General features: G+C 45.5%; 2 protein-coding genes across 5 annotated transcripts in view; one reads left to right on the forward strand and one right to left on the reverse strand.

Moving 5' to 3' along the window:
• ATAD3A (ATPase family AAA domain containing 3A) overlaps positions 1-13,167 on the reverse strand; it is a 59,539-nt gene extending 46,372 nt beyond the window's left edge. Inside the window, exons 1-7 of the mRNA XM_039509048.1 lie at positions 12,847-13,167; positions 11,494-11,570; positions 10,853-10,954; positions 9,683-9,742; positions 9,150-9,219; positions 6,475-6,640; positions 5,595-5,664 (exon numbers count right to left, since the gene is read on the reverse strand). Of these exons, the coding sequence (XP_039364982.1) occupies positions 5,595-5,664; positions 6,475-6,640; positions 9,150-9,219; positions 9,683-9,742; positions 10,853-10,954; positions 11,494-11,570; positions 12,847-13,066 (765 nt within the window). The 5' untranslated portion in view covers positions 13,067-13,167. The remainder of the gene's footprint in view (positions 1-5,594; positions 5,665-6,474; positions 6,641-9,149; positions 9,220-9,682; positions 9,743-10,852; positions 10,955-11,493; positions 11,571-12,846) is intronic.
• A 174-nt stretch (positions 13,168-13,341) lies between these two features.
• Positions 13,342-21,636, forward strand: LOC120387836. Of its 4 annotated transcripts, none has more exons than XM_039509049.1 (6): positions 13,342-13,537; positions 14,391-14,546; positions 15,123-15,256; positions 16,333-17,206; positions 19,376-19,549; positions 20,730-21,636. In XM_039509049.1, exons 2-6 carry the CDS (start codon positions 14,434-14,436, stop codon positions 20,893-20,895), a joined length of 1,461 nt encoding a protein of 486 aa, XP_039364983.1. In that variant the 5' UTR covers positions 13,342-13,537; positions 14,391-14,433; the 3' UTR covers positions 20,896-21,636. The 4 variants fall into 4 exon arrangements, with proteins under 4 accessions (XP_039364983.1, XP_039364986.1, XP_039364985.1 ...); XM_039509052.1 differs by lacking the exon at positions 14,391-14,546 and adding an exon at positions 13,930-13,972 and having other exon boundaries at positions 13,345-13,537; XM_039509050.1 differs by lacking the exon at positions 13,342-13,537 and adding an exon at positions 13,988-14,215.
• Positions 21,637-23,343: the final 1,707 nt, after the last annotated feature.

The raw sequence follows: 23,343 nt of genomic DNA on the forward strand, positions 1-23,343 counted from the left end.
AAGAATGTCTCGCAGCAGCCTTAAAAAGCAGTAGCTTAAAATAGCAAATTAAAGTCAGCTGTCGTGCTGCATCTCTTGTTATTCCCAGAGATGCTGAGTGTCCCTAGAGGGCAGAGCTTACTCCCCCAGAAACTAGCAGGGAGTGTCTTCATCAAGCCTCCTACCTGCCCCAGAGCTAGCAAGGAGCTAGGCAGGAAAGTGGGTTACCAATGTCTTTTCAGTTCATTATGGAACTAGGTCAGTGACTCGACTCACTCCACGTGGCCACTGGGTACTCTGAGAATTCACTAACCCAGCAAACTTGCACTTTGGAGCAGGGGGAAGGAATGTAGAGCCCTTGAGTTTGGAACTCAGTGTTACAGAGGCAGAGTTCAATGACCATTAGGGTATGTCTACCAGTTAGAGAGCACATAGAGATCATGGAAAATGCCACACTACCGCTCCACCATGACCTAAAACAGTGGGTCTCAACCTTTTTCTTTCCGAGTCCCCTCCCCACAACATACTATAAAAACTCCTTTGCCACAATAACTGGTTTTCTGCATATAAAAGCCAGGACCAGTTAGGGGTTAGCAAGCAGGGCAACTGCCTGGGACCCCCATGCCACAGGGTCCCCCACAAAGCTACATTGCTCAGGATTTAGCTTCAGCCCCAGGTGGTGGGGCTCAGGGCCCCAGACTTCAGCTCCATGTGGTGGGGCTTCAGCCTTCTGCCCTGGGCCCCAGCGAGTCTAATGCTGGCCCTGCTTGGCGGGCCTCCTGAAACCTGCTCGCAGCCTCCCAGGGGGTCCTGGTTGAGCACCACTGACCTAAAACACTCCCCTCACCACTGACGAAAATCAAGAGAACTCTTCTGGTCTCACACCACAGCCCTCCTTGCAGAAGATAAGGATATTCGCAGACGATGGCCTGAAACCTGGGCAGCTGCCAAGATACCAAACAAAAATCTCATTGACAACCCAACTATGCAAGTGTCGGGCTTCTCCTCCCTACGGCGCGTATGGACAGCTCTAAACCGTATCCGCACCCGATGTGGAGGATGCGCATACTTACTTCGTAGATGGAAAGTGAGGAAATCGCCAAACTGTGACTGTGGCGTGGTGCTAACTGTCAGACACATCACAGATGACTGCCCCATCCATGCTCACCTTGGAGGTGTCATGGCCATTCACACGGCTACCCCCTCTGCTCTGGGCTGGAGAAGAGACCTTAAGATGCAGCTGTGGTCATGCCGTTGCTTTCACGGCTCCACTCTCGCCATAGGAAAGAAGAAGGGTATGTCTACACTGCACGTGAAGGTGTAACTGTAGCACGGAGAGGCACACCCAGGCTAGTTTCCATCTAGCTAACACTGGTAACGATAGCAGTGTAGCCATGGCAGCATGGGCTTCAACACGGGCCAGCAACCCAAGTACGTACCCAGGATTCCAGCTGCCTTGGAAAGCTGGGAATGAGTGACAGAGGATGGATCACTTGATTGCCTGTCCTGTTCATCCCCCCTGGGACACCTGGTCCTGTTGGAAGACAGGATAGTGGGCTAGATGGACCTTTGGTCTGATCCAGTAGGGCCATTCTTATGCATACGCTGGTTGCCCATACCGCCCCATCTACACTGCTATTGTTACCTGTACTAGCTAGATAAAGAAGGGCAAAGTAGATGAGAGTGGAGGCCTGATGGGCTGGGTAAGGAAGAATGTTTGATGGACAGCAGTCCTATCTTACTGGTGAGTTAACATAAAATTGTGCCTGTGCCTAAAGCAGGACACCGGTATAGTTTATAAATCAGTATCTCTTATAAATATGTATCGCATTTTGAAAACAGAAAAAAACAGGTAGGTAAACATACAACAGCAAGTTTTCAGCCAAACCTAATACGGCCTCAGTAGCTGGACCTCAGATACGGCATCTAACTGCTGGTATCTTATAGATCTTAGCTAATACAAAGCAATATGCATTAGACAAGATGTTGGGTAAGGCAAAAGCCAAAAGTGTCCAATATGAGATTTTCACAATGCATTAAAATGCACAAATCAGGTTTAAAGCAGCGTTTGGGTAAGTTAGAGCCAAAATCCTAAGAGTAACGGATTTTTGTTACTGTGCTTTAATATTAAACTGTTCCCACAATTTTTAAAGATTTCACTGAAAAACTATTTTTCTGGATTTAATCACTCCCCCGGATGGTGTTGTAACCCGACACGTGACAAGTGCAGGAGGAGACCCAGAGAGACACTGGCCACTCATCTTACAGTGCAAGCCTAGTAAACGGAACAAATGGCTGATGATTAATTCAGCTTCTAAACTTATTTCTGCTTCAGTAAAGTAATTGTCACCATAGCAAAGGACATCTTACAAGACTGTTAGCCTGAAAGGGTCCTTTTAATGCTAATGCCAACATACTCGGAAGAGGAGCTCTGCTAAATGCTTCAGGACTGATCCAAACCTCACTGAAGTAAATAGGAATCTTTCCATAAATTTCAAGGATCTTTGGATCAGATCCTAGCAGCTTTTGTTTTGAAACTGCAAGCTCATTTAGTGAAGTTACTATATATATATATTAGGCATGCTACAATATCTAGGCATAACAGAAAAAGTAAGGAACATTAGCATTAATTTGGGATTTATTTTATGTGTAAATTATCTCTGCATGGCAGGCATAAGGGTAATATTCAGAGGAAAACAGCTCCACCTAGTCATTTATTTGAGCAGGCACACTGAGGACTTAGTCTCTGTGTCCTTGGGAACTTTAGCATGCAGATTCCTTACACAATAAGCTGCACAATGCAGCTTTCATGCATGCAACATCAAAGGCTCAATCCTGCTTTCTGGTGCACTGCATACATCAGCACTGATCTTGAAAGTTCAGCTATTGTGTAAACTGCAGATGACTTTCCAAGATAAGCAGCAGCAACGTGTGTCATACAACAAGGCAGGAATGAACCCAATCTGCTTCGTAAAACTCCTTTGCAGAAACACAGTTTCTTAAACATTTATCTGCAGATTTTCTGCCCAGGGTCTAACAAGGGTATTTGCGGTGCCATGCAGAGTTAGACAGAAATACACCAATTCACAGAAAACTGCTGAGATGACCAGAGCCTCATGCACGTCCTTATGTTTTCAACACAACTCGAGTGCTAGATCAACCAAAGCCACGAGTGCGTCTTTTATTTTTTAAATTAAATGTTTAAAGTTAAAGAGTCATTTGAGTTAAAGAACAAACATCTGAAACTGTCAAATCCAAGGGCAAAGAAAAAAGTTAGCCCCCTGCCTGAGAGTTCATTAACAATTTTAAACCTAGAGCTTTTCTCCTCTCAACAGCCAAGTAATAAAGCCACTGCAATTAGACTGCACTATAATGGAAACCGTGACACTTCAGTATTGTTCTGCCAGCAGCACTGCTGTCATGAAGCTACTTCTGAGTAAACATTACTGCATTGAGGTGGTTCTCTACCATTGTCAGTAATGCCACCTAGTGGTACGTACTTCAGGAACTGAAGTAACACGTTCAATAGCCCCTCTGCTGCCAGCAGACTAGACTGGGAAAATAAAAAACAAATGTCTCTTCTGTTAAGCTTTTCTCCCTCTAAATTAAGTTTTTCTGATTCGCCTTTTGCAAATCAAAGCGGGTACTTGCAGCCTAACATCAGAACTTTCTTCTGCCCCAGTGACCTGTTGCAGATGACAGCAACACGTTCACATACAATCAAGTCGCTGTAGCAAAGAAACGCTGATTATCCAAATCTGTTCAGAAAGCCACCAAAACTGGCTGCACACTTCACTGTGTAAATTCTATCCTCAAGCTCTTGCTCAGAGCCTGGATTGCCAGACACCAAATGCACACAAGGTGCAAGAATGCAAATAGGTGGAAGCCCTAGTAGTCTCACTAATCTCTAAGAGAGCAGAGGTTTTTTTTTTTTTTACTGATTTCCTTTGGTGCCTACATGGTGCACGTACTGCGTGATAATTCACCTGAGTCTTGCTGGATATACAGCTTGGTTTAATAGAAGAGTTTGTCTTTCAGAACCAAAAATACATTGTGATAGAAAAGCCCCAAACCCCTCAATTGTAAAAGCCAAGGCTTCCCATAGTATTCTCCAGTGAGTGTTAGACTCGGACCCAGCTGCATCTGTGGGTCCTGATCCAAAGATTAACATAGGTTTTTGGATTAGACCACTACTCAGTTTCACACTGTACCTGGTTTTATAAAACCAACAAGCAGAGGTGAGAAGCAAGGACAAATCTAGAGGGCAGTGCAAAAATTAGTGTGTTTTTTTGGTAAGAGGAGGTTGGTAGCAAAAATAATGGAGCCACAATAAGGAGGAGAAGGGAGAAAGATTAGTCGTTAGCAGGTGTTTAACAGCATCATTTGTATTTGTACTGTACAATGCACAGAAAAGAAACCCTTCCTAATAAACTGCTTAGTTACCCAGAAAGCTTCTCATGACTCTCATCCACAGCTCAAATGGCACCTCTAGTGATCAATGCTTGGCATATATATGCTCATTACCCCTCCAAAGTGCTGTATGAACCTCAATTAAGGGGAAGAAAATGAAGGAAAGGACATTTAGGGTGAATCAAAATGATTCTGAACACAGATGTGGTTGAAAGAGGAGCAGTGTCCCAAGGGAAGAGGAGGAAGCCCTGTCGTTCAAGTCACTGACAGCCAGAAAAGGGCAGTTTTTCCCCCCATCATCTTAGTTTTCCAGGCTAGACCCCAGCCTAGATTTTGAACATTAAAAAACAAGTAGAAACTCCCTTCACTCCAAAAACCCCTTTTGGATCTTTGTTGTCCAGCCTAGAATAGAGGGCATAAACTTAACGTGTTCCCCCTATTTGCAGGTACACCGTAATGCATTCATGATACTCTTTCCATCCCACCTTAAAGAGTCACTTCCAATTTTATTACAGTGCCACCGACAAGACACCAAGACAGTCTCTTCTCTGAGAACAGAACAGGAAGAATGCACTGGAGTTCTTAATCAACACTATTACATGAACTGCAGTGTTCTGCCAAACAAAATAAAAGGAGCAAAATAAGTAGAGATATCTGTGATTCCATTGCAAAGGAATAAAGTGAGGGCTGCGTTTTAACTGAAAGATGGAACTGTCAGTGTCTACTGCTGATGAAAAAGCTAACAAAAAACAGTCACTTTGTAATCTAGTCAATTTCAGAAAGTGAGTTAGTAATATCAGATGCTCTGCTTGTCCTTGTGACTCTCTGTCAGCTTCTTGGTTTAAAGAAAATAGTCTGATTTTTTAAACAAGTTCTCCTCTCTGCTTTTGCTAGATGAAAGACCCACAAAAAACAACAGGCAGCGGAAATTGAATACAGGAGAAAAGTGAAAATGACAGTACATAAAGTGCTGTAACATGTACAAAGTAAATGGGAAAAGTTTTCATTTTTGTCTACTCTTGTAATAATTATAACCTTGCATGTTAATTGGAAGCAGACTTGCAGACAGAAATATGGTTTTAAGTTGACGTTGTCTATCTCGGAAAGTCAACTCTTAGTTTCTAACCCAGAATTTTTAACATTACCAGGGACAAGGTTTGTAAATAACTGTTGTCTATTTTCCAAAAGATATGTCCACAGCTTACCGTGGCTGTAACTTTATCCCAGTCTGTTACAAAGGCACGAAATCCTTCTCCAAACAATGTACCCGCTGTCCTGCAGAAAGAGAGCAGCAGTGTAAGGAGAGTCATTGGAGTACATGGCAGGAAAGATTTTAAGTTTTAAGGACAGAATTGCAAGCAGCTTACAAAATTACTCCAGTTTCCCTGATGACTTTCTTCAGAACCAGTCAAAACTAACAGAGCTCACCCAGGAACCTGAACATACAGGGCAAATATATTTGTAACCGTCTGGTGTATCTGGGGTTAAATCCAGAAGAGCTTCTGGACCAAAGCTAATATGTTTATTTTTTACTCCATTCATTCATTCATTCAAAAGACTTTATAAAAATCAATAAATTAAAGCTGACAACACTCTTGTGAGGTAGGTAAATTTTACGTTTGTTTTGTAGGTGGGAAATGGTCTCAGAGAAAGGGTGAAACCTCTTTTCACTGGATCCAATGAGAGTGTTGCCAAAGATTTTCACAGAGCCAGGATTTCACCCCCAAATGATCAGATTAAGGTCAAGCAGTCTGTTAGAGAACTCAGCCTAAAATGCAAGCACCCTGGCACCCAACACATGGCTCTAACCACTACACGATAGCTCCCCTTTCCACTACACTATCCACCCATATCACACCTAGAGATAGTGAAACAGCTGTGTTAAAATATGCTACTCTGGAGCAGAGAATAAAGGAACACCAGCAATAACTCTCTTTTCCTTCAAACTTGTGCAACTCTCCCTCTCCACCCCCTCCCCCCCCCCCCCCAAAAAAACCCCAAGGTTTTCTACACAGCCCCTGTTTGATGGGGGTAGTTTGAGGCAGTAGCAAGGTGACCAACTCCCCTCAGCTGGTTTGCACGTACTTGAGAGAATCTAACACTGTCTGGCGATGCTCAGCAGCTTTCAGGCGGATCTGCTCCCGAATGAGGTCTGCGTTCTCACGCTCAGCCTTTGCGCGGGCTCGCACTTCTGCTTCAATACGCAGCATCTCATTCTTGTGCCGCAACTCCATCTCCCGCTCCACAGTGGCTTTAAAAGAAACAAGGGGGTGGGATTTTACTCTGGGCTTTATCCCAAAACCCAGCTTTTGGGAGAGGGATAAATACTATCAGCTTTGCTACATGTCAGATGTGTGTGACCTGACGACAGATTTCAGTGGTGACCAGCCTGCCCCACAAAAGGAAACAAATCAATGCAACAGCATGAAAGCTAAGTCTAGGAATCTTCCCTCTAAGAACAAGGAGGTGGTCATCTCTGAAATATTTAGGCAGGACTGCACCAAGAATCATCATTCTGTTCTGGGAACATGTTACCAATACACTGAATACATTTGTTCAGAGACAAGCAACAAAAATAATCAGAGTGTGACATCAGAGAGAAGAATAAGAAAACGGAATATAGGCTGGTAGAGATTGGCTGCGCAATGACAAGGGGGACATGTTAACATTCCACAGACCTAAGAATGAACACGCCGAGGATGAGCAACTTGGAGTAATGGGATGAAAGGGAAAGGTCAATGTAGGCGGAGTATAAAACATCCCCCCAAGAGTGAAATCTGCTAGACTATGGATAGAGTTGTCAGAACTCTATTTTTATTTTTAATAATCAATTTTTAACTATTTTTATTTTTACAGCTCCTGGAAATTAAGGGGGGGTAGGATTGAGGGTTTTTTAGGGCAGCGCTGACAGCAAGGCTGCATGCACAGTAGAGGAGCTCAAGACACCCAGGCACAAGGTGCAGGAAGGCTGTGGTCCTGGGAGGGTGGAGCATAGACCCCAACCAGGACTGTGAGGACAACAAGCCCTGGCCGTGGGGGAGGCCACCATGGTGCTGAATGGCTCTGTCCCCAGCTGGGAGCCCTCTGCTGTCATGGGAGTGAGGACACAGCCAGCGGTGCTGCAGAGGGATCTCTGACCTGCTGCAGGGCCACTGACATCCAAACCCTGCAGGCTCCAGGAGGCGGCTGCACTCCCAACAATTGTCACCAGTTGATATTTTTTCATCGATTTCAGCGTGTCAGCTGAAATTTATACGCCAACAGTTATCAATTTAAATCAAATCCTGCCAAGCTTAACTATTGAACAATCTCCCAACAAAGCGCAGCATTTGAGATATTTACAATTAGAGACAAACACTAGAGGATGCATGAGAGGGGACAGTTGTGCTGGACTGCAGCAGAGGGAACTGGATGACTTTACAGATCTTTTCCACTTCGAATTTCTACCTGCCTACAGAAAAAGCCTGTACTGTTTGTGACCTGGCTAACAAGATACTTAAAATCGACACTGGATTTCATGTGTTAATGCTTTAGAGAAGTCCTAGCCAAACACCAGATTGATTCTAATGGTTCCTGATTAAATCCTGAGGGCAGGAAATGTAGGAGTGCTGCATTACCTATAGTATTACTAGACCAAGAAGGGTTGGTGTATTGCAGTGTTCAGCCACTGGAGGCCACACTCGAGCGCTTTTATTCAAACGAAGGCTCCCTGTGGAACTTTAGCCTTTCCCAGAAATGAGCTACAGGCACCAGCAACTCCAAGAGGTCTACAAGAGTAAGCTGGGGTTTAAATCTACCCTGCACTAACTGTCTGCATGGACACTGCCGACATGCCCCAACAGTTCCATAGTGCACTTTGATCTACTCCGCTTTGAAACAGGAACAGATCAAAGTGTACTAGGGAACTGTTAATGTTCGTCAGCTGGGTCCACAAGGACAGTTTGTTCGCAGCAGGCTAGTGAGGGTAGAGTCACATCCCGGCTTGCTGTGAACTAAACATTCGTGTAGACCAGGGGTGGGCAAACTACGGCCCCGGGGGCCACATCTGGCCCTCCAGAGGTTTTAATCCAGCCCTCGAGCTCCTGCCAGGGAGCGGGGTCCAGGGCTTGCCCCACTCCGCACAGCTCCTGGAAGCAGCCACATGTCCCCTCTCCAGCTTCTACTCATAGGGGCAGCCAGGGGGCTCCGCACACTGCCCTGCCCCAAGCTCTGCCCCCACAGCTCCCATTGGCTGGGAACCACAGCCAATGGGAGCTGCAGGGATGGCGCCTGCAGGCAGGGTAGCGCGCAGAGCCACCTGGCTGTGCCTCTGCGTAGGAGCCGGAGAGGGGACACGCTGCTGCTTCTGGGAGCTGCTTTAGGTAAGCACCACCTGGAGCCTCCACCCCTGACCCCCTCCTGCGCTCCAAACCCCTGCCCCAGCCTTGATCCCTCTCCTGCCCTCTGAACCTGTCAGTCTCAGCCTGGAGCACCCTCCCGCACCTTGAACTCCTCATTTCTGGCCCCACCCCAGAGCCCACACCTTTGTGAGCATTCATAGCCTGCCATACGATTTCCATACCCAGATGTGGCCCTCGGGCCAAAAAGTTTGCCCACTCTGGTGTAGACAAACCCTAAAACAGCTGTGATTTAGCTGCTGCTTGCAGATCCTGCATTATGAGCCAGCTGGTATGTACTAGCATGCCAAATACAGTTCAGAGGTTGCTCTGAATAGCCACTTAATCCCCAACCAAAAAGGGGAAACTGAAATACGGCATTACCTCGCCTCATTGCTTCCTGCTTCTGCACAGATTCCTCCTGCTTCCTCAAGTTCTCTTCATTAAGGAGTTGCTAAGAAGAAGAGATCACATCAGAAGATGAATTAGTTTGGGAGAAAAGGCAAAACAGGAAGATGGAAAACTGTTTGGCGATCTTAAAACAGCTAGTGTGTGTGAAAAATGCAATCAACCTAATACACATGCAGACCTAAACATTGCAAAAGCTCTGAAAAAAAACCCAAAACTTAAGAATTAAGTATATTCTTCCTCCAAAAACCCACAAAGACTCAAATTCAGGATCTCATGTTCTCCCAGCTACTTCTTGCTCCTTTGTGTGATGCAAAAGCAACTGACAGCAAATAGGACACAGACCTGCTAGGCAGAAACCCTGAGGCTGTGCAAAAAAATCTAAGCCCTCCCATCATAGCATCAGTCACTGGGTCATGAGGGTGGAGCACAATTTGGCAACATTGCTCCTAGTGAAGTTAACACAGATTGGCTGGCTCTCAGCAGTTTTAGAGGATGGAACATCTTACCTGCTGCCGCAGCTGCTCTTCATAACGCTGCCTTGCCAGCTTGTCCTGATATTGGGCCCTCTACAAAAAGAAAAGAGGAAATGCATGAACATTAAGTATTCAAGAAAAACCCTGCCTTAATCAGCAACAAGACTGGGGTATATGAAGCAAAAGAGATCAGCCCTTGAAACATAACACAGGGTTCTCAGACTTTTGTATTGGTAACCCCTTTCACACAGCAAGCCCGAGTGTGACCCCCCTTAAATATATAAAAAAGTGTTTTTAATGTATAACACCATTATAAATGCTGAAGGAAAAGTGGAGTTTGGGGTGGAGGCTGACGGCTCATGACCCCACCCCCATGTAATACTTCACGACCCCGAGGGGTCCTGACCCCCAGTTTGAGAACCCCTGTGTTAGACAATCAGTCCTAGACCAGGGCCAAAAGAGCTCTGCTGGCTGAAGATGTAGGGCAGAGGGGGTTGATACATGAAAAATTAGGGCTAATGACAAACAGCAAGGATGCTGAACCTTGAACATCAGTTTGTCAGCAATCAGAATGAAAACTGAACTGCATTTCCCCAATTTTAGCATCACTGTCCCAAGAGCTGTCAGAATCTATTGGTACACCCCATCAAAAAGTGGCTCAAAAGCCAGCCCATACGAAGAAAAATCAGTTTGTCAAATTCTGGGTTAAGATGGTAATTTCCTGGGATCTCTTTCCAAAGGGTTAGATTCCAGAAGACTTAAGAGAAACAGGGAAAATTAGAGGCAACCTGAGATTGCACTCCAAGTAATTCAGAGTGCATTTCATTGTCCAGCCAACAGACATGCTGTGTAAGCCAGTAGTTTTCAATTCTTTTCAAACCATGACTTATACTTGCAAGCAAGGATGCACCCCAGAATGTTTTACACCAATTCCCTGCAGCACTTAAAGACAATTCCAAGGCAGAGCCAAGGAACTGGTCCTATTTCCTGGATTCTTTAGGTGTCTGAGGGTCTGTTACAAGCAGCTATGAAAACCAGCGTCAATGGAACACCAGAGCTGGGGAATGAGGCAGATTCAACTAGCAATGTCCTCTCCTTAGGGACAGCAACCTCCAGGTGGAGAATAGCTGGTGTACCTGAATACACCTATCATGGTGTGGTTCCCATTCCTGCCAGCAAAACAAGCCAGCGATCACGTCTTACCGCTTGATGCTGTCTGGTTTCTTCACTTAGTGTCTTTCTTCTCTCATCTGCTTGTACCCGGATCTGTTCATTCTTCAGCTGTTCAATGGCTGCCTCATATTCCTACAAGAAATGGGTCAGCATACGTCAATTTAACACAAAAGCCTCCAGAGGACTACAAATTACAATCATATTCTTCAAAATAGTTTCTAATAGGTTTCGGTTCCTCAGTGGGGTAATGAAGTTCTTAAGACCAGGGATCATATCTGATTTTGTGTTTTGCAAAGTGCCACGTACACATACCGTGCTATATTAGAGGCTCAGATACCACAAATGAGGTACTGGGAAAAGAAACAAATTTATTGCCATTGTGACTAAAATGATATTCTGGGAGCTACAATACCAATACTAGCCACAAAATACCACAAGTTCTTAGGACGGACATAAACCCAGTAAAAGAGCAGAAATTAGTCCAGCTGCAACGCTGCATTTCCAGACTCTCTTTTTTATAAATGATATGAAGTAATGAAAATGCAGGGAAAGACAGTGTACTAAAAGTGAACACCTCTGTGCAAGAAATCAAAATATCCATTGGATAGCAATCTGCCTAGAAGTCAGCAGAGATGCAGTAGGCATGAATTTGATCCTGAGGCTTAACATACCTTAATTTTGGACTGCTGCTCCATTTGCAATGTCTGTTCCTGCAGCTGAGCAAGACTAAGAGCATCTTTTGCATGGCCTGAAATTAATAAGGTTGTTTAAGAATTTGTTTCTGTAGTATTAGATCCTATTTTTCTAGGTAAACTTGGTGCTGGTGAAAGATGTCACACTCTTGGCTCTAGAAACTGAAGTCTTCTATCCTTAAAACTTTCAGTGTCTAGGTATTTTAAACACATTAGTCATATGATGACCACAAGTCAAAAGGGCATTGAGCAATTGATTGCTTGATGTAACCATGCGCAAGAGCTGCCTGAACGCAGCTGCCAAATCCAACTACTTTCCCTATGTTTAAAGAAACTACACAGCGTTGAAGGCATTAGAGAAAGGTGTTTTGTGTGTTAAGTTCTGAAAATTTGTTGAGCCCCCACATTCCTGGCCAGGAACCTTCATCACCCTTAAATGCTCCCAATTCTTACAGTAAGGAAGATCAAAAACATTTCAGGGCTATTTTATTTCTCAAAAAGAAATATTTCAGGGCTCAAGAGTGTGTTTATTATAATTTGTTAATTTACAGTTTATCATGATGAGGAGCTGAATCAAGCGCATGAATGGAAACGGGGGCCTGCTCACAGGATACAGGGTCTGTCACTTCTAGGTCATAGATCTGAACCTGATGCAGGTCAGAGGTCACACAAGGTTATTAGCAGCTAATGGCAGCTGGTTAGCCTGTGTGAATTCATTTGGTGGGGGCTCAGCCCAGCTTTTAATAAAACAGCTTCCATCAACAGAACTATCCTTACCACCACCAGTCTCTGCAAAAGCATGAAGAATTGACAGTCACGGAGACAAAACTCCTTCCCCCCCTTCACAGAAGAAGTCTCTCCAAAGTAAGGAAGAGGCACAGCAACTGAGCAACCTCACAAAGCTGCCTGGGCAGTACCTGTTCCGGAACCAGACTCCGGGTCTCTGTTGCTGCGATTTTAGGCTGCGCCCGCCAGCACAAGGCGGTTGCAGAACCGGGTAGCGAGTGATGGGTGTCGGGGCAGATTTTAATGCAGGCCTGGCCTGGGCACTGGGGTTCGGGCAAAGGCGCTTAGAGTAAACTCAGCTCCGCGCTGCACCTGTCACCAGCCCTAAACTCATGGCAGCGGCAACTTGCCCAGCACCCCCCTCCCGCAGCTGGCGGGGATCCCCCAGCCACGTCCCCTCCCCCACGGATCTGCCGGGCAGCCCCCACGGGCCCAGTCCTCAGCCCCAGCCCCTCGTGCCGCCGGCCTCGCTATGGGGCACTTGCCCTGGCAGCGGCTCAGCCCCCGCCCCCGGGCCTGCCTCCATCCCGAGCAGCCCCCACTCACGGGAGGCCTCCAGCTCCCGCGCCGCCTTGGCCGCGCGCTCCAGCCCGGTGGGGTCGAAGTTGCTCCATTTGTCCTTGGGCGCGTGCCGGTCCCCGGCTCCGTCCCCCGCTGCGGGGCCGCCGGCGGAGGGAGGGGGCGGCAGGGCCAGGCCCGCCCCGCCCGGGCCTCCGTCCCCCGCCACGGGGGGAGACCCCCGGTTCAGGCCGAACAGCCACGACATGCTGCCCGCACCGCCGCCGGGAGCCAGCCACACGCGGAGGAGCCGCCGCTTCCACCGCGCAGGCGCGGCACCGCCCTCCCTGCGCCCATTGGAGCAGACCAGCGGGGCATCACCGGCACGTGAAACTTCTCGGGTGTTCTGATTGGTAACGCTGGGAATGACTTCAACACGTCCCTCAGAGAGGCCCGCCCTCGGTCACGTGATCCCTTTCCCTACTTTCGATTGGCTCGATTCTAGAGGGTGACGCTTGGAGCCGGCTCGGAAGAGTAATCCGATTGGTTAGCGAGACGGCTGAGGGGGCGGGACTTTGAGGTCAGGATGGGAGGTGAGAAGGGACAAACGGAAAGGAAACAGGGCGGTGCTTCCGCCTAGCAACGCGAGTGTTGCGGGCGTCGCTAAGGAGGGGAAGCCGCCGGTTCCGGACATGGCGGAGCAAGCGCTGGGGGTGCGGGGCCGCGGCGCCCGGATCAGGTAAGGGCCGGGGGCGACTCCCCCATGGGGGAAGGGCGGTAGGAAGCGATCCCCGGAGGGAGGGGCGAGGAACCCCAGGGATGTGACCCCTGCGGGGAGGGCGAAGAAGGAACCCGGGGGGAAGTGTAACCCACCCCGCAGGGGCAGGTAGGAACCCCCACGGGGGGATCCCCTGGGCGGGAGGAAGCCCACGGGAGTGTCCCTGCCTAAGTGTTACCCGGCCCCCAAAGGAAGGGGGCATGAACGTAGGGGAGCGCTTCCAGGAGACAAGGGGGTATTGGCCCCCATGGAATGACCCCCAGAGGGGTGGGGATATGAACCCCCCATTGAAATGTGCATGGTGCGAGCCCCAGGGCCCGCCTGCTTTATTATAATACTTTGCCCTTCTCTAGCTCCTCCCAGCCAAGGTGCCCGGCTCACACCCATCACCATGAGGTAGGAAAGTACAAGTCCTAGGTACAGATGCTGCAGCTACTGCAGAGAGGAAAGGTGATTTGGCCAAGATCACACGGCAGCTCCGTCGCATGGCAGGCATTGACTCTAGGTGTCTGGGTTTCCCACCCTCGGTTTTGAGGCTTACACGCATTATATTGTAGAAATGGGAGGATTAACTTTGCCATATTCACACTTTTGAGGAATTAGTGAAAATTGACCAGCAGTGATTGTTTCCAGCAACAGGTAAGCAGCATCGCTTCCCAGCAAGAGACAGCAGAGAACGTAAAATAAATTCACTGTGAAATAGTCAATCTCTTGTAAAAATAATTAAATAGTTCTGCAGAACTTCTGTTCATTTATGACAACAAAAATAAGCTAAAGAGAAAGATAGTTTAATAACGAGCAGGGTTCCTTCTAGTGTTTGCAATCCAGCCCGATAGACCAATGGTGTGTTAACGCCCATGTCCGAGTTCCTGCAGCACTGGAAAAGACAGTTGATATCTAGTGACCAAAGGGAACGTTTCAGAGGAATGAAAAAATCCCTAACACAGCACCTGCTGATCAGCTCATACCTGTAAGCTTGAAAGTCTTCATAATATTTATTTTAGCTTGTATCACTAGAGGTGCTATTCCTATTTATGCACACTGTAACAACACTTTTGAAAAGGTATCCTGGATAAAACAGCAGAAATTATAATTGAATGGCACAGATCAACACTAGCAGGCTTTGGAATGAGTGAAAGTATTTACAGAGTATAGACACTAAGACAATGAAGGAAAACAAACATTCTATGTTCAGAGTGATCTGGAGTCTGCTCTCAGATAACCAGCTTTTCACCATTTCAACTCCATTGACTTAAAATGAAGTTCCAAGTAATTTACATTGGTATAAGTGAGAGGAAGCAATTCAAGTCTGTTTCTGTCTTTTGATTTCCACAATAACCACCTACTTCAGAGCTGAGATACCACTGGAGCCTGCCATTGCCAGAGCCTGTGTTAAATATAGTTCACATCTGAATATAGACTACTATGCATATTTAGACTACAGTGGACACTTCCCACCAGTTTCAAGAGTAACACAAACACCCACACAGCCTGTTATTAAATTTAATAAAAACACTCAACACCAAAAATTTTTTTTTCTTTAAAGAGAGAAGCCAAACAAATTCCTTAGCAGCACCCAGAAAACTACTACTACTCACCTTCTGAGCCTCAAAGGACCGGAAAAGAGCCAGACACTGCACAGCAACTGGGAAGGAACTTCATTATTTAAAAAACAAACTGGTAGGATATAATATAAATCATGATAAAGTCACCGCTTTGACATGGATGCTCTCTTTTTACATAGTATATCTTATCATTTGGAAAAGACTCAGGTTTCAAGTTAGTGTAAATCAGGAATAAGTGCTTTGAAGCTAATGGAGCCAACCATTGTGAATGAGATCAGGATAAGGACCACTTTATTTAACTATAGAAGACTCATGTTCAAAGGATTTTTATTATAAACATACAAAATATAGATTTTTAATCCAAAATGAGAGCAAATATATTTTAACAAAGGATTTAAAAATTGCTTTAAGTGTTAACTCACTTAATGTTGTCTGTATTTTGCAACTAGGAGAATGGTGGTGGTTTTTTTTTTTTTTTTTTACAGGAAGGAGGGGTGTGGATAGTGTTCTAAATATCAGAACTGACAAACCTAGATTCTCTAGGGCAGACTCAAACTTGGCTATATTTTGTCGGTGCTGTATGTGTATAGGACCTGATCCTGCAAATGCTTACTAGTGGACATAGTGCTTGCTGCTATAAGTACTCCCGTGGAGATCATGGCACCACTCACAATAGTAAACGCTATAGTCAGTAGTTAGTGTTTGCAGGATTTGTCCCATAGCATATGAAGTGCTTTGAGATCCTTTGGAATGCAAATCCCTAAGAGATGTAAAATTATTGGGCCATATTCTCTGCTACTATTATTATGATAGAGATTGTGCTTTAAAATGAGAAGAATCCCAAACTACCAACAGTTATCCTCAAAATGACTACATCTCATCCAGATTTTTCTATGGTCAGTTCTCATATGTCCAATACTTATCCTTGACTGGCTTATTTATAACACATTGTATAACATCCACCCCTTAAGGGTAGAGCTGTGTGCCACAATACTTATAACATGCAGAATAATTCTTCTATCCCTGTGGGGCTGTGAAGCTTAATTTGTAAAGTGCATTGAGATCCTTTGAGAGAAGTACCTATATGATCAGTTATTTCTGCACTGTGCTAATAATTGATACTGATAATGTAGAGCAGTCTACAAGTATAATTAATAACATTTCCTAAATAAATGCATTTTTCCCACCTAGAAACTAGCTTGTCTCCATATATAGAGAAGAGTCCCAGCATTGATGATTTAGAAGAAAGTTTGCGGAAACTTAAAGTTCAGGTGGACAGCTTGGCCTCAAGTCTGAGTTTTGACCCTCATCAAGATTATGCCATAGATTCTAGCACTACAGTCAACTCGAGCACCTTTAATTCTGCATGGCCAAGAGTTCATAATGGGACCTATGCAGAGGCATACATCGGAGATTCACCAAAGCCATCTGCAGAGTCCGAGTGGTTTCTGAACCCAAGACATCTAGTCAAACCACTGGGAGAGTATCCAGTATTAACAAGCTTGGGCCTTCCGACATTCTCCACATCACCCATCAACCGTGTGCCAGGGCTCCTGGGGAGTGAGATTGCAAGTCGGAACTATGTGCCGTCACTGGATCTTGCACATACAGAGTCTTTCCCAGTGAAGCTTGGTGCTCCTCATGTGATTGGAGTCAGGTCATTGTTGCCCCCTAAAATCCCAGTGCAGGATTGCTCTCCTGAAAGGTCCCTCTCCCTTGATCGTTCTGGGACCAACCGATCCCGTTCATTCTCTCCGGCTCCCAAAAGAACCCGGTGGCTAAGATCTCGCTCACAGTCACCTAGACCCATCTGGAGACCAAATTCTGCTAAGGCAAATGCCTGTGCCCAGCCTCCACCACACTTTGGCAGGTCTAGGTACAGCAGAAAGAAAACAGCTTCAACCAGACAATCACGATCCAGAATATACAAACCAGGAGCCCTGGCTGCCAGGTCCTGTACTCCAGCCAGGATGAATACAAGGGGACCACTGAGCTATTCTTGGAGCCCTTACAGTCTGCCCTCCACTGCTGTATCCTCACCAACAGCTCAGGAGATTAATGAACGGTAAGAAAAGGCTTATGCGGAGATTCAAGCTTTCCATGAGTTCTTCCTGGCAGTGCGAGTCCAGAATATGTTACTAGATAACTATCAGATGTAACTTGGGACCACATTACACACTGGTTTGTCCAAATAATGTAACACACAAGAAAGTACATTATATTCCCAGGCTACGTTGTAATTTGGTTTTTAATTTGTTAATTTAGGGCTTGATCCAAAGCCGCTGGGAGTCTTTCCATTTGATTTAAAATGGATTTTGGATCAGTCCAAGGAGCGTGTAGTTTAAAACAAACCAACCCACCCAAAGTCAGAATTTTACAGTAGCTTTTAATGTAACATCACCTCTGTAGCCTGTAGGGAGGTTGGGGCAAAGTATTTGTGTCTGACAGAATGCGTGCATTCTGAGTGCCTTCATTACTGTTTAGGGCTAGTTTTGACTCCATTAGGAGTTTTGTTACTCCTGAAGTGATGAAATCAGTGATGTTTAGAAGTATCAGGGCAGGTCTATGCTACCCACAGGATTGGTGGGTAATGATTGATCTTTCAGGTGTCAATTTATCACGTAGGGGGAGGGATAGCTCAGTGGTTTCAGCATTGGCCTCCTAAACTCAGGGTTGTGAGTTCAATCCTTGAGGGGGCCATTTAGGGATCCAGGGCAAAAATCTGTCTGGGGCTTGGTCCTGCTTTGAGCAGGGGGTTGGACTAGATACCTCCTGAGGGTTCCTTCCAATCCTGATATTCTATGATTTAAAGTGAATTTAGTAATGTTGTATTACGCCACTGTGGGTTCAGCTCTTTTGGCTACAATTACAAGCTCAGAAGAGCAAGTCATCTCTTCTACTTGCTTCAGATTTAGAGCCTCTAGGTACACACAGAGACTCAGGATAGGGACCACACAGACATTCCCAAGTACAAGGGCTAGTCTGTTTTACAAGTTTTATTAAAGTTCCAGTTAGTTATCATTACCCATGTATATAAACATTCTATAAAGACCTATGCACAAGTTAGAAATATAGTCATACTCACATCCTTAATGATATTCTTAGGGTCTGATGGATGTCTTGCCAATTGATCATCAGTAGAGGGATGGTTCCTGATGCAGTTTTCCTGTAGGGAAACTCATTTTACCCAGTCTGGGAGCCCTCTGATTCTCACTACACCTACACTCTGTGCATGTGGATGAAAGTGTCCACCCTCTTTTTCCTTATTTGTATTGTCCCCCAAGAATATTGGGGTCCCCCATTTTTCATAGGTTATTTGTAGTTTCTTTTATTCCCATTAGCAGTGATGCACATAGTGCACCCTGTAGTTAGGGCCTGTGTTAGAACAATGTGACTACTGGGTATCTTGTAGTAAAAAATTACTCTTAAGGTTAAGTTTTCACAGTACCACCCATTGGTACATCTTTTCCCATAATCTTATAGCATAGGGTCATTCTTTGGTCACTTACCTACGTCAAGCATTTTTTAAGCCTGTGGCCTAGTATGGCTAAGCTGACGTCTTTCAGACATCAGCCTGTGGGCCTTGCGTGTCAGCCCTACTGCCACCAATGTCACTGGAGGTGCTAATTATTGTTTTAAGAGAAGCGGTTAATGGATGATTACCTACATTATATGGCAGTCATTCTCTCATGATGTCTTGTACTTTAGAGCTGTATTAGTACATAAAAACCCTACAGTGTGTGTGAGTCAAGCTTGCTTTATACACAACAGGCTTGCACAAAACCCTGGAAATGAAAAGTTAAAGCTTCTAATATTTTTTACTTCTTCACTGAAAGACACACCTCCCTGCTAGAACAAACAGCATGGAACACGACACACCTTTAACTCTGTCCCAGTAGGGATGTCAGTCTTCCAGCACTCCCTTCCTCAAACTCCCCTTCACCATAAACAGCCGGATGTCCCCTACCCCTTTATCTGGAAAATCACACATGTTTGGGAGTAGCGGGAGCTGGAACGGTCCAGTGATTTTTGGAGGCCCAGCTTGAGCCACCTTAAAGGGGCCAGATTTTCAGAAAATATTGAGCACCTGCTCTTTGAAAATCCGTTTGGGCACTCAAAAATTGTAGCCACTAAACTCACTAGTCGCTTTGGGCCACAGTTTGTAAAATGCTTTGAATTCCCCAGCTAAGAGATTTTATAGAAATGCAAGGGCTTGTTCTTGTTGATCGATCAGGTTTTTGCAGACTCTTGCAGAAGGTGCTGTTGGGAGGTCCCTGATAGAAATGTCCCCGTATCAGAAGGAGCTGGCTCGTCTCAGGCTGGAGCGCCTGCGTGTGGAGGAGGAATGGTTATTAGAACTAAAGAGGCAGCAAGAATTGGAGCGAACTCGGGGTCCAAAACCAAAGTGGTAAGTGAAAATCCTCAACCTTGTGGGTAGCCTGAGTGGCCAGGCTGCATGCTCGGTTTCTCCAAACGAGAAAGGGTGCTTGGACCCAGGTCAGCTTAAAACTCCTTGGCTGCTACTACATATACAGTCTGGTGGAGAAATAACTTCGCAATTCACTATAGTGCTTCCAAAATACTTCACTCTGTCATCAAAAATCAAGCCAATCGCCTCAGGACTAAGGTCTTAAACCTTGACCTCTGCAGGGCCCAGTACTGTGAGCCAAAATGGATCTGTGCATGCACACAGATTGTGTGGGTGCAGATTGGTGCTGGGTTCTGAAAACATAAGAGCAGCTATTCAACCAGCAGAGGGAGCACAAGCTAACAAACCTGTGAATCTGAAGCATTGATGATGCTAACAGTCATGGAAGTAGCCATCTCCTTCTATGCTCTGTGAGAAATAGCGGGGGGCGAGGGGGCTCATGGGAGGAGGAAATCAGTGTGCTAAAGAGTAAAGTCCAGTCTTGGTGGCTGTAAAGCAGGAGAGAGGGAATTGTTTTTAATATAAGGGGAGATACTCCAGCATCTCAGCCATGAGGACCTTATAAGTACCTGGATAGATAGTGGAAGGTATTTTATTATTGAGCCTTTTAAAGAGTTTCCTAGAGCGAGGGTCACTTGGTCCTGCATGTCAGTTAACGACTTGTGTCCTGCCTCCCATGAGGGTTCTAGAACATCCTTCTAAACTGGGCCCCACCCAAGGCAGGGTTGTAGCACATTGAGGCTGCCTGTAGACGTAATGGACTTCCTTTAACCCACTGTCATGTGCGGCTCTGACTGATCATCGGCTGGGATGATGCCACCGAGTACCTGTGCATCACACCAGGAAGTCTTAGGGCATCCAGGAGAGAAAGGTAGGGCGCTGGAGAGGCAAGATTCTCTGCACACAGATATTTGGGGTTAGGCACGAGATAGGTTTGTGGGTTGGGTGGAGAGTCACAAATACAAAGGTAATGCTACTTTTTCATGACTTCCACACTGGCTCAGCTGAGATCAGAGCTTGGAAGATTTGGGGATAGGAGGAAGAGTCCAGAGGACAAGGCATGTTTGGAAAAGAACCATTTATGTGGTGCCTGCCCCTGTGGCTTTTATGATTATTCCCTTCTCAGAGCCTGTCCAGTACTGCTGCTTCTCTTTTCTAGGTATGAGATGAAAAACTCCCAGTTTCATTATGAAGCCCACAAGAATAATGAGTTGCTGAGGAACAGCCAGGACTTGCAGTCTGTATATAACTATAGGCAGGAACTGGCATCAATGTCCAAGGAATTCCAACAGCATTTGAAACCTGCTCACCTGCACTCTCTCTAGTAATAACAGAAATGCCTGGGAAGAGCTCTAACTAACCTGTGCTGGTAGGAGATGCAATCAGAGACTCCAGCCTGTGAATTCTGGGAGGCCCCTGTGCTGTGCTTAATGAAAAGGAAACAAGATGGTGGAGAGGGGAATTCTTTAGACCTACTAGCCTATGGGCCAGTTCCACTCCGGTGCATCTTCACTGCCTTCAGTGCTGAAGCTAGTCAGTTATTATTTACGATAATAAGCCAAATCACTAATGCTATTATTCACCTCTGTGCTAAGAGCCAGCAGAAAATCTACATGCTGGCCTTCCGCACGGGGGGGGATTTCACCCTATGAGGAACTATCCCTAATCAACTTACTTGCAGTATAGAAGAGCCTTTTACTGAAGTAGAGGGGAAAGGATTGAGGCAAGGGGAAAGTTAAGGGAACAAATCTATGGAAAGATTATAATGAGGACCTCAGAAACAGCCCTAAAGCCCTATTTGTCAGATCCTGCAGCTTGAGATGATGAAAAACTCAGAATACGGCATTGATGGGCTTGGACACATTGATAAATAGCATCATGGCATTTGTTCAGCCTTTCCACTTATGGTGTCCTTTCTTTTCAACACTTGCTTCCATCAACGTGCAGTTTGAGTGACTCCTTGCTCTTTTTTGTAGTTTCCTTCATTTTTTTTCTTTAATCCCTTCTGTAGTTAGCTGCTGGCAAGTAGAGCATTCTAAAAGCAGCAAGCTGCCCAGGTTCAGCTGCAAACATGGGTTCCTGCAGCTACTTACAGATGTTCTGTGCTGCATGATCCCAAGGTGCAATGCAGACCATTCTGGAAGCCAAAACAATGGCAGGTTGGTTTGTTTTGAAGATTTTAGCCTGCAGTGTCCATTATTTCCACAGTTTACAAGCAAACAGCCCAGGGACGATCCATCTCTGTTCCCTAAACAATATAATTAATTTTGCTTCAACAAATTTCTAATTCCCATTTTAAATTTTCCCGCAGAGGCCTCAGAATATATTGATTGTTTTAATAAAACTCTGTTACCAGTGCTCATTGCTAGCACTCACAGGGGGGCTTGAGTAGGGCTTGGTTTGGAGCACTTCAGCTATCCAGCACGGGTAATCTATTTACTACACTGAAGGCAAAATATTCTGAACTATTACAGAGGGGAGCTGGGAATAGGGACTAGTTTCACAAGCGCAGAAGAACTCGAAGAACGAAAATAAAGTATGTCCTCACTCATTTTGGTCTGACATAAACAAATTGGCTAATCCTCTACTGGAGATCTCAATAATTGCTATTGTTTACCTCTCCTGGGGAAGCAACTGTTTTAACCTGCCAGTGGAACACTGGGAAAGTGACAGAACTATTGAGAATACTGTTACTTTGTTAAAATCCATTCCTGTTCATTTACAACTGCATGATCTGCCCTGTACAGTACAGAAAGATACCATGTTAGGCAACAGATCACATCCCTTTCCCCGGTAGTACCCCTAGAGAAACGGAAATGTTTCCAATTAAATTTACTTTTCACTGTTTATCCTGGTTTAATTTGGGATTTCTGTTGGGGCATGAAGCTATCCCTGTCAGTTTCACTTTCTGCTTCTCATGCATTAGCACAACACTGCTGTGCTTGGTTGGTAAATATCCTTGAGAGGTTGTAGTTTAAAAAATAAAACTTTAACTGAACTAAAACTCCAAACAATTGTATTAGGTTTCATTAACCTCTCCCCCTTCTCCACTAAATCCCCCCTCCCCTCAAAACACAAAGCCTAAACACTGGGCCATGCCCCCTAGCCTCTCAGAGCCAGTAACAGCCACACTAGAAAGCAAACATCTTTACCTGGTAGGCTGCATAGTCCCGTGGCTAGAACGCAGGACTAGACATCAAGAGAGTTGGTTTCTTTTCCCAGGTCTGCCGCCGACTGGCTGTGTGAACAGGGGTATGTCATTGTGCCTGTCTTGACAAATAAGGAAACTGAGGTTCAATGGGGTAATGATACTTACCCTCCTTTGTAAAGTGCTTTGAGATCTGTGGATAAAGAGGACTATATAGGGCCTAGGTTTTATTGCCACGTGGTTGGGTGATGGATTTGTTGCTTAGAATTTAAGCTTTAGGGATTCATGCTGTACATATGTAAGATTTTTTTACTTAAAGATGCGTGAAATCTTGGCCCCAATGAAGTGAGTGGCAAAAGTCCCATGACTTCAGTGAAGCCAGGATTTCACCCTGTGTGTTTTGGTAGCACGAGGAAATGATCATTGTTAGCATATTCTCCATAGTACACATTGGCCAACTTTTTCTAACCCCTCTAGATGCCTAAATAGGGATTTCGGAGCTTAACTTTAGGCATCTGTGTTTGAAAATGTGGCTCATTACATCTTTGTTTGGAGGTGGTTCTCTCTCATCTCACTAGCTCGTAAGCCTGTTCTTCCCTTTCAAGTGATCATTGTTTTCTCTTGG

The sequence above is a fragment of the Mauremys reevesii genome, linkage group 21, assembly GCF_016161935.1.
Source record: "Mauremys reevesii isolate NIE-2019 linkage group 21, ASM1616193v1, whole genome shotgun sequence".
Taxonomy (NCBI): domain Eukaryota; kingdom Metazoa; phylum Chordata; order Testudines; family Geoemydidae; genus Mauremys; species Mauremys reevesii.